The 11,211-nt window shown below is 42.2% G+C and overlaps 1 protein-coding gene across 2 annotated transcripts in view; it reads left to right on the forward strand.

Moving 5' to 3' along the window:
• The window catches only part of XDH (xanthine dehydrogenase), a 51,776-nt gene that overhangs the window by 36,756 nt on the left and 3,809 nt on the right, over positions 1–11,211 (forward strand). For both annotated transcript variants that reach the window (XM_075749386.1, XM_075749387.1), the window contains 13 exons: positions 9–96; positions 707–793; positions 2,222–2,413; positions 2,903–3,048; positions 3,614–3,695; positions 3,976–4,071; positions 4,800–4,928; positions 5,935–6,009; positions 6,864–6,916; positions 8,024–8,138; positions 8,797–8,862; positions 9,134–9,322; positions 10,534–10,701. In XM_075749386.1, the coding sequence (XP_075605501.1) occupies positions 9–96; positions 707–793; positions 2,222–2,413; positions 2,903–3,048; positions 3,614–3,695; positions 3,976–4,071; positions 4,800–4,928; positions 5,935–6,009; positions 6,864–6,916; positions 8,024–8,138; positions 8,797–8,862; positions 9,134–9,322; positions 10,534–10,701 (1,486 nt within the window). The remainder of the gene's footprint in view (positions 1–8; positions 97–706; positions 794–2,221; positions 2,414–2,902; positions 3,049–3,613; positions 3,696–3,975; positions 4,072–4,799; positions 4,929–5,934; positions 6,010–6,863; positions 6,917–8,023; positions 8,139–8,796; positions 8,863–9,133; positions 9,323–10,533; positions 10,702–11,211) is intronic.

Here is an 11,211-nt window from a genome sequence, read left to right on the forward strand (position 1 = left end):
TTTAACAGAACTGGCCGCCCAGTAAGGTGCATGCTGGATCGAGATGAGGACATGCTGATAAGTGGTGGGAGGCATCCCTTCCTGGGGAGGTACAAGGTATGCATACACATGAAATGAATGCATGTTGTCACCTGAAACATTGGAGTAGAAAGATACTGTGAAGAAAATCGCTGCTTTGATTGTTTCACTGCTGATCTTCCGGGCTGCAAATGGATCAGATCAGCTGGGTTATAGCATTTTTCCTGTTCAAGTCCTGCAGATGTTCTTTTGGATCGGATGGTTGCCTTTTTGTGACCTCAGCATAAATACTTCCCCTCTCCTTGCAACCAAGACTTTGACCCTGTTGACAATCACATTGTTTTTAGATGCTTCCCCATTTGTTTACAGTATTGTATTACTGTGAACTTCCTTTCCTCTTCAATCCCCATCCAATTGCTTCTGCTTTTCAAAGCAAAAACTTGTTAAGGACAGAGTGGCTGTGACAAGTGGTTGGCACTTATTTTAGAAGAGTTCTCTGGAGCGAGATTAAAGATGCATACATTGACCCTTTCCAGGGAAGCTTCCTCAGTTGCTTTCTGTGCTTGTCCTATGCTGCAGCAGAGGACAGTCAGCCTTTTGCCTGTATGAGGCCCATTCAGTTTTTGGAGGAAGGCACAAAACAGAACATTTTATAGAAAATTGATTACTGAGGAGACTCTCTTGACAGGTTGGTTTCATGAAGAATGGGAAAGTCAAGAGTCTGGAGGTGTCATACTACAGCAATGGAGGCAACTCTGTAGACCTGTCTTATGGTGTAAGTAAAATATTCTGATGGCTAACTAGGTGGAAGATGTTTCCCTGTGCAACCTTTTGCTCTGACTTCAGAGAGTCATTGTCTACAGCATTGCTTACACATCCTGTTCTCTAACATGACTGAAAACAGACCTTAATGGGGCTTTGGAGCTTCAACTGCTCTCTGAGCCAACTGACCTGCCTTGGCATGTCCCACGTACTTCTTATTGATGCTGTAATAAGTTGCATTAGGCAAAAAGGTCGAGAACGTTTGCTTTGCATTAGAGGGCTGTGATGGGAAACTTGTTGCACAATGCAAGATGACTGATTGTTCCCCAGCTTCGGGGAAAGCTAGTTCCTTGAAATAAGAAACATCCAAGTCAATAGGCTGATAAGGCCAAGTGCCTAAATCAACAAGCTTGTTAAGGACTGGCTAAAGCTAACTTTGAGTTCATAAGCACTAAGGACAAGAATGGGCCTGAGTTCTGAGTTTGTCTCCAAGAATTTTTGTGCTGATGAGTAAAAAACCTCTTTTTCTGTAGCGTGAGTGACCAACCCAATAGCCTAGTCAGTCATGTTTATTCTAGCTCCCTTTCTCTAGTCCACTGAGTCTGATAATTTTTCTGCAAAAATGAGTTTTATTTGATTCATTTGAGCAGGAGGCAAATGCAAGAGCTCTCTACCAGAACCACACTCAATGTTGGCAATGTGGTTGGTGCTGTGCAGAGCAGAATGGCAGTCTTTGCATAAACTAAGGGCCTGGTTGAGAGTACATCTATGTGAATTGTCTTTTCAGACTGTGTCTGAATCGGAGAACTAGAAAGCGCTCCATGTTGAAATAAGGTTGGGATGTGCATAATCTCCTCTTTGTGCTGCTGCTGGAAGGGAAATCTGGGAACACAAGTCAGAAAGAAACTCTGTCCCTTACCCAATTTGGACAATTAGCGGACAAAGATCTCAAATCTTGCAGTTCAGATGTAGCTATTGAAAGTATTTTATATAGTTGCCCTTACTACCATAGCCCAGTGACTGAATCACTTGATAACAGCAAGACTTCTTTTCCAGTAATGGATTACTCAGTATAATTAAAAGAAGATTCTGGTTCTTGCAGGTGGGTAATGGCATTTAGTAGCTGTTTGGGTCAGCATGAGCCTAGGGCCAACAAAGGACTTTGAAGTTCAGTCTGTCTCAGGGTCATAAGTGTCAACAGAGAAATTTGCTTATTGTCCTGTCCTTCAGGAGGTTACTGCTTGATACCCCATTGCGAATGGGAGGGATTACTGGCTGCATCTCAGTGCTCATCCAGCTGTGTTGACTGCAGGGTGCAAGAGACAGCGCTGGTGGTTGTAAATTAGCTTCAGAGCTTTCCAGCCTGGCTTTGGCAGCTGGTGACAAGTCTGACATGTGATTCATGTAAAATGTGTCCATCTCCATTCCTTCTCTTCACCAGATTATGGACAGAGCCCTGTTACATTTGGATAACTCCTACAACATCCCCAACATCAGAAGCATGGGCATTGTTTGCAAGACCAACTTGCCTTCCAACACAGCCTTCCGTGGCTTTGGAGGGCCCCAAGGAATGATGATTGCTGAGTGCTGGATGAGCGACCTTGCTCAGAAGTGTGGTCTGCCACCTGAGGAGGTACAGATTCACCGACACATTTCAGGGCTGTGCTACCTTTGAACAAGCTCAGAACTGGACACAACCACAGAAAATCATTAAGCATAAGAGCTTTTGCTTATTTTTTGCTAAGCCCTTAGCAGGATCTCAAACTTTCTGTATGACAGCCACATTATAGCATGGATTATTTTCTGCTTCCTTAAATTCCCTCAATAGTCTCAGTTGCGTAACACCTGCTTGAAGGACAGATATTTGAAAAAAAAGTCCAAAGGTACTAGGTACCCTACTCTTACTAACAATGTGCTTAAGTCCCAGTCTCTCTTGAAAATTCCCAGCCTTAATGTTTTAGTCCCCATTTTCCCATAAATAGATATATGTCTGTTAATTCTATTGTTCTGTAGATTGAGCAGAGTAGTAAAACTGGGAACCAATGTGCTTTTAATGTCATCCGTTAAAAAGACCTAGTCTGAAGCATTAAACTTGGCATGTCCTTTATGTGTCTCTGGGAAGGTGCGGAAGCTCAATCTTTATAATGAGGGAGACCTGACTCATTTTAACCAAAAGCTGGAGGGATTTACTCTACGACGATGCTGGGATGAATGTATGTCAAGCTCTAACTATCATGCCAGGAAGAAACTAATTGAAGAATTCAACAAGTAGGTGTTCTGGAGCTGTCTTTTTTACTGGGTATATTAACTTCTGAAGTTCTCCAACTCAAGTGATGTGAAGTCAGACCATATATTTGTAGAGTGACTTCTAAAAATTTCTCCTTCTGAAATTCCGTCAGGCTCACTGTGGAGAGAAACCTCTTTCAGTGACCTGGTAGCTTAAATAAGGCAGGAATCGGAGCTAGCATGACATGATTTTGTAAGGGAAGGTGTGTCTGAGTCTAACTGGACTTTTCTGATGGATATCAAGGCTATTTGTGTAGACTTTCCACTGCCTTATAGTTTTTTTTCGGTTGGCTTATATATACAGCTGAATAGTTAGTAGTCAAGACAATTGCTTCTGTAATGCCCTGGGAGAGCATCTTCAGTTTGCCTTTGTTCTTGTTGGGACCCATAAACAAAGCTAATCTTTAAAAAAAACCAAACTGATTAACTCAGTCTATATGGCATTCAGGTATTTCATTTGTGCTTTGATACTTAAGCTAGAGGGAAGCATGGCATTGAGTTGCAATGAAAGCCTCATGAGTATACTAATAATGTTGTTTCCTTGCAGGCAGAATCGTTGGAAGAAGAGAGGAATGTGCATTATTCCTACCAAATTTGGCATCAGTTTCACTGTCCCATTTCTGAACCAGGTATGTAAGTGTCATTTATTTCTTCAGTAGAGAGGATAGATTATGCTGCCTTCCCCAGTCCCTCCTTCCTTTGTACCAAACTAGAGCTTTTCAGAGAAATAGTAAATGAGTTAAGAACACACATTTTTCAAACCAAAAGGAGCAACACAACAATTACCAATTTATACTGTCCAAAAGACCCCACAATGCAGCTGTGTTTTCTGTAGTTTGTAACTACAATCTGCCAGGTACTTCACTAATTCATTTGTGATGACTCTTGGATTAATGTTCCCTTTTACAGGCTGGAGCTCTGGTCCATGTGTATACAGATGGCTCTGTGTTACTTACACATGGTGGGACTGAGATGGGTCAAGGACTTCACACCAAAATGATCCAGGTAATAATGAATTTGGACTTAACAGAATGAGACATTTTTTCAGGAAAATTACACTCACTGTATAGTATTCCCTCACACAGCTTGATGCTTCCTCTATGTGCATGCGTATGGTAACAAATCATGCCTAATTCCTCTTAATTGTTTCAGCAGCAGTGCAAGATTTTCAGAGTATTATTACTATTGAGTATTAGAATTAGAATCTTCATCATCCTCACCTTTATTGTATAGTAATGTGGTTTACACTTACAATCTAGATTCTCTGGCAATTTCTTTTCATCCCATAAAACTACAGTTTTCGTATATTTTATGCAAAAATTAGTCATATTGTAAATGTATTTATTTGCATATGCTAACATCTTTATAGTTAAAAAGGCCTAAGGGAACAGCATTGCTTTGACAGGGAAATGCAAGGGAAGTCTAATAGGGCTTTTTATCCTCTGAATCTTATAACCAAGAAAAGAATTTAGTCCCACAGTAGTGAAATAAATGCCTGTCATCGTGGCAAAAGTGTACATTGATGTGCTTACACACATTCAGTCTGTGAAGGGCAAACTTAACAAAGTTCTGGCTAGCTCTCAGTCACCATATCAACTGAGTCTCCAAGAAAAATGAAATTTAGGACAGGAGAGGGTAGAAATTGCAGTGTGGATCCTAGCAGCATAAGCAATGAATGATCATGCTCATCTATAAGAGCAGCTGCTTACCAATTGTTTACCTTTGCTCTGCAGGTTGCTAGCAGATCACTGGGAATCCCCACCTCCAAGATTTACATCAGTGAAACCAGCACAAACACTGTCCCAAATACCTCCCCGACCGCCGCATCTGTCAGTGCAGACATCAATGGAATGGCCATCCACGTATGGGACCTGAGTTATTTAAACTAGTGGGTTATAAGCTGGGACTACAGAATGTGAAAAGTTGATGTGTATTTATCTTTTGCTTAAGGAAATTGTAACCATCAAAAGGCCAACCAGGCTAAGGATACCTCATAACTTCTTTACCTGCTATAAGTACTGGTGGTGACAGATGATGAATGACCGTATTTTTTTTCCAAGTTGTTTGAAACTCTCCTTCAGTCCTTTTGTAGTTCTAAAATGGACTGTTTGTAATTACTCAAAATGAACAGAACAACGAAGCATTCATTTAAATAGCTAGCTCCTTAGTAATTGATGTGCTCTTATCTACAATGAATATATTGTGCTGCAAATATTAATAGCAGGTGGTTTGTGGACTGTACTCCAGAACCAAAGACCTTTAAGTGTTGATACACTCAGAGCAAACATCCTTCTATAGCAATGGCATGGTCATGACTGTTGCTGATATGGCAGAGTTACCAATGCATATATTTGCAGAGTATGTGACTTTCCATTGAAAAAAGGAATTTAGTACTGGTCATTTTTAGGTTTAAAGAAAAGGGGAAGGCTGTTTCTATTCTCTGCACAGCTTGCTGAAGTAGGTTGAATTTTGGCAAGAATATTTTTTTATTTCTGTTTCAGTGTTATGGGATCATCTTGCTAGATATGCTAAGGTGTCCTGCTATGAGTTGGTACAGATAAAGTTACTGTATAAATGAGTGGACTTCTGATATTTTGTGTCGTGGTCTGGAAAGTTCTGTGCTGTATTTGGGATTCCCTTCTGCTATCAGGACAGCCACTCTTTTAAAACCCTTGTCCTTTTCAGTCAATATTTCTTCCTATATAGCAAACCATCTATTAGTGAACTTTGCTCCTTTTTATGATATGCCAGAGTCCTAAAGGCAATATTGATTTAAACAGGAGGTTCTTTGAAATTCTTATAGGGCTCTTAATATCATAAACTGACTTCTCAAGTCTTAAAATACTGCTTCTCTCTCTTTTTTTTTAGAATGCGTGTCAGACTATCTTAAAAAGACTTGAGCCAATCAAACAGTCTAATCCCAAAGGATCCTGGGAAGACTGGGTAAGCTGTTTGTATCTGTCGCAAGAGAAGTGAGCATTGTCAGAGATTGTTTTAGTTGGCAAACCCTGTATGCAGGTATATCCTTCAGGCCTTCTGCATCTCGCTATCAAAGATTTGAGCAAAGGTGGTGAAACAGAAACCCGGTAAGGGAAGTTAGAAAAGATTGTAAGAGGTCATCCCTAAAACATCAGTTAGGACTTTAATACTGGGATTTCTCCAGATCCTGGGTCCTGCCTATGACAAACTTGACAAAAAAAAAAAAAAAAGTCTAGAGTTGTTACATACATCTTTCTAGTCAGGCTACAGTCCTGGACAGGAAGAAACCTGATTTGTAGTGAAGGGATTCTGTGACAAAAATGACTCTTAGAGCTGCCATCCACCTCCTGTAATGCTCCTTGGCTACAATACCGTCAACAATAAGAGACTGATGTGCTGTAAGGCTCTCGGGCCATTTTCAGACCCAAGCTCTTCTCTTCACAGGAGGAGCTTTGACTTTGTGATTTGGAAGTCAGAATAGGATTTCTCCTGGCCTCACTGAAGTCAAGATGACTGTCAGTTTAACCTTTGTCTCTGAGGTTGAAAGTCTAACCTGTAGCTGAGAGCCGAACAAACAAGAGCAAGTCGTATCCCCCTGCCAATGGACAAGTTCTGCCCTTGGCAGCTGCTGACAAGGCTATCTAGGGAAGCAGCTGTATCATGATGTTTCCCTTGGCACTGCTAGTTCTGGGTAGCGTAACAGCTGTCTGTCACAGGATCCCTTCTATTCATGCTCTCCTGGAAATGCGTTTGGGGTAGGTATTTTGCAGGGACTGATTGGACAATTACTGTTTTCAAACTCTTGTTCCCTTTGCCAGATTAACGCTGCCTATGAGAACTGTGTTAGCCTGTCAGCCACGGGGTTTTATAGGTGAGTAAATATTCAAACTCCACAGCTCTTACCTGATTGCACAGATTGCATCCAGGGAAATTCTGGGAGGATTTACAGCCCCTATCCCTCTGTCACTGCTCTCACTTAGGTATGCATGCCCTTTCCTACCTAGAAATGTTAAGCTGAGGTTAACACTCTCCTGGCTGGGGAGAATCAGTTCCTGAAGGAGCTCTTGGGGCCAGGTTCAGATCTCACGTAAATCTGCAGCAGATCTAACTTCACTCTAGCTGACCTAGGTCTGAGGAGGCATAAATGAAATGAGAGCTTTGCTGGGGGCTCTGTTCCGTGTCAGCCTCGTGACTGAGTGTTGCACTATAACTGTCACGCAGGGAAAAAGGGGGCAGAGGTTGTCCTTGAGGACAAAGCTACTTACGGCAATTGGCTGTCTGTTGTGGCATGAGCAGAAGCCCATGTTTTCGATTTCATTCTCCCACTTTAAACTCTTGCTGGTTCCTGTGCAGTTCCAAAATGAGGCCCTTTTCTTAGTCAGCTTTACCGCTGGAGGAACAGAAAGAGATCCATCATCTCTGAGGCAGAGGGGTTGACATAAAAAACAACACAGTGTTGTTTAGTCCTAAAATACAATATGAGCTCATTTCTGTTGCATCTTTGAAATGTGTTTTTTCTCTTAATCAAGTAACTCAGTATTTTAATAAACCAGTTTTCAGATAAAGTATAAGTAGTCAGATACAAAGTTTACTGTGAACTGTGCTTAAAATCAGTTCTTAGCTTAATCCAGTTTCTGGTTCAACTTGATTATGCTCTGAAATTTAACGACCTCCAAGAAATATTCAACTGCACCCTAAAAGCAACAGATTTGCAACTAGATTGGTGGGAATGAGTTAATAATGGTTATCACAAACCCTGAGATTCATGGGAAAATAACGATTGCTAAAATAGTTTGATAGTTTCAGTCAAGTTTTGGAATACAGGGCAGCTATTTATAGTTGTTTACATTTTTCATTTCTGTATGGGCTTGATGGAAGGGATGAAACACAAGTGAATAAGGATTTCGATAAGTTGCACTATTTGAATCCATTTTGACTGTTCATGGAATGCAATGTGGTTGTTTTTCTTTGTATCAAGAATTCCTGACCTTGGCTACGACTTTGAAAAGAATGAAGGGAAACCATTCTGCTACTTCAGTTATGGCGTTGCTTGCTCCGAGGTTGAGATAGATTGCCTGACAGGTGACCACAAGGTGAGGAGGTCAGCAGTGCAATAGCCCTCTGTGGTTAGGTGAAGGAAACATTCACAGGGAGTTAGAACAAATACTGGGTGTCAGCCTGTTCCTAGCTCTGTCATTGGTCTGGTGTGACCTTCAGTAAATTTCTTAACTTTTCTGTTCCACAGTACAACAATCCATAAAGTATAATAAAACGATAATTATCTACCCTGTGGGGATATTAGGAGGCTTAATGAATGATTGCAAAAGTTATTGGATTTGCTTAAGTAAGAGATAGCAGCACTGTGTTAGCACAAAAGAGCAGAAACATACTGGAATTGAGTTAATCATTAAAAATAGCGCTGGAAGACTTTTAGAAAGAAAGAAAAAAGAAAAAAAAAAATCATCAGAATCTGACCTAGTTGGTTACGGTCAGGTACAGACCACTGACGCTAGCAGTTTGGAACTTACGTAAATGGGGTCCATTGGATCTCTAGGGAAACCTGCCATGAGTTCCTTTGATTTACTTTATGGACGAACTCAGATTAGCAGTCAGTATGAAGACGAGCTGAGATGTTGTTGAACACTGGCCAAGCATGGGAAGTGGTTGGATACATTAATCCTCCTTATTCAAGACCATGATGTACCAGTTTCAATGTTCTGTGCTGATTTATTCTTATTTCTGCCTTTTTAGAACATTCGCACAGACATTGTTATGGATGTTGGTACCAGTCTGAACCCAGCCATAGATATAGGACAGGTAAGTGAAATAGTGTTGCTATTTCCACCGTGTTAAAGCAATTACACTACTCAGGCTTTTCTAGGTGAGCCATTATCCCTCTCCAGGTTGTGCCTTTGCAAGCAGAGCATTTTAAACTCGGGTATCCAATGAAGCATTTTAGGCTAGCTATGAAAACCAGTTTGACCTACACTTAACTGTGCAATAGGTATAGAATTATGTAGGGAAATATCCTGTGCAGGGAAGAACAACAACAAAAAAAGAATATAACCTTCTTTGGATGTGTTTGTAGGTAGAAGGAGCGTTTGTCCAAGGCCTTGGACTTTTCACCATAGAGGAGCTGCGCTATTCTCCTGAAGGGAATTTGTACACTCGAGGGCCTGGAATGTACAAAATCCCAGCGTTTGGAGACATCCCAACAGAATTCTATGTGTCTCTTCTCCGTGACTGTCCAAACAGCAAGGCGGTTTATTCATCCAAGGTATACCTGCAAGATCTGCAGGCCTCTTACTGCTCTATAATTCTGTGAAGCTGAGTGTGATAAAATAATGATGCACATGTCTAAATAGTTAATCTTGTTATGCTGGCTTTATTCTGGGGTCAGGATGTTTTTCCATGGCTTACCAGAAATATGTATACTAGCCTTTATAGTTAGGAAGAACTGAAATAACCTACACATTTGCTGCCCTGCTTGTCCATTAGAGAGAACTGAGGTGGCTTTGCTGTGCCAGTTCTGCTGTAACAGAGGCTGCCAGCCTCTCCCTGCATGTCAGCTCCCTGGTTGCCCTTCCCTGGCAGCAGAGCCACCGCTGCAGATAACATTTCCAACAGGTCACTTTCCCAGATCTGGTATATCAAGATCTTGCATCTGAGTTTCCATGTTTTGCTTTCTTTACTGCTTCACAGTGCTCATGTCACCCTTAAAGGTCCATTATTAATCCCCATACCCTTCTGCTGTTTCCACTGAAGTCAGTGCTGTTCTCTGCAGTTAGTGAGGGCTGCATGGAGCAGGGCTGGATGTACAGCATTGATGAATTTGCTTTACTTATGGCTCAGCAGAGCATTTAGAGAGGCCGCCCAGCATCCTTACCTGTATATGCCTGGTCTGCCTCTTTACAGTTTCCCATTTCCATTCCATCCACAGCAACATCTTCACCAATGACGAGAAGTTTTTTGGTGATTAGTGCTGACGACACAATTAAGAAAAAGGGGGCTGGCAGGGACCTCAGTACTAGATAATACTTGTGTAATCCCTGAGGGAAGCATTCCTGCTGGTTTGCAAGGACCTCCAGTGATGGAGCATCATGCTGTCTGCCCAGACAATTCACCACTGCCTTATCTGAATTCCCTTTGCTGCAATTTTAGCACTATCCAAAAGGTTGTGGGAATGGGTTAGTCCCTTTTTCCTTCATAAGGGCCTCGCTGTGTCAGAAAGCTTGTGCTTCCCTACTGTCTCATCTTTAAACGGACTGGGGCTTGTCTTAGCTTTGTGTTTCCTCACTGGTAGACTGAGGTTCACATCTGGAAGGCAAGGGGCTGTTTTGGCTTGGCCTTTCCTTCCTGATCACATCTGGCATGCAAACAACTCCTGATTGTCATATAGGGCTTGCTCATCTTTGTTAGCCTCATGAGCTTTCCTAGGGCCAGGACTGTTTTGGGCTGCAGCCTCACTCTTGCTTGTGCTCTGTCTAGGCTGTGGGAGAGCCACCTCTGTTCCTGTCTGCCTCAGTGTTTTATGCCATTAAAGATGCCATCTACTCAGCGAGGAAGGACTCTGGCCTGACTGAACCATTCAGGCTGGACAGCCCTGCCACCCCAGAGAGGATCCGCAATGCTTGTGTGGACATCTTCACCAAAATGGTAACAACTCCTGGCTTCACAGTCTGCTCCCTACCCCACATGGAGTGTGTGTGCTGGTCATAGCAGCCCAGGTTTGGAATTACAGCAGGATGGGGAGGCTGTGGCCCTGCTTAAGCAGATGGGTTTTTATTTCATGAGTGTTATCCTTCATTTAACATGCCACCAAATGAGACACAAATCTAGACTAGCATTGCTAGGACTCCCACTGTAGGAAGGGCTGCCATTCAGTATCAGTGAAGTTGCAGTTCATCCCTCCATCCTCCAAGTGCTGTCTGTAGAACAGAGGCACTGATGACTTGTCCTGATGCTCCTGACTATTATCTCTTAGGGGATCACCGCCACTAACATATCTTGCAGGTCCACTCTGTGATTTATTGGTGTCCCTCAGGGAGGGAGGGAGAGGAAAGTGTTACTCAAAATGCTCACTTCTCTTGAATGTTATGACCACAGGAGTCTCCTTAGAGACTGTGGGCTTGATCTGAAGGAGTGCAGGAGTTAACCCTGTCACTG

Source organism: Balearica regulorum, chromosome 3, assembly GCF_011004875.1.
Source record: "Balearica regulorum gibbericeps isolate bBalReg1 chromosome 3, bBalReg1.pri, whole genome shotgun sequence".
NCBI classification, from domain to species: domain Eukaryota; kingdom Metazoa; phylum Chordata; class Aves; order Gruiformes; family Gruidae; genus Balearica; species Balearica regulorum.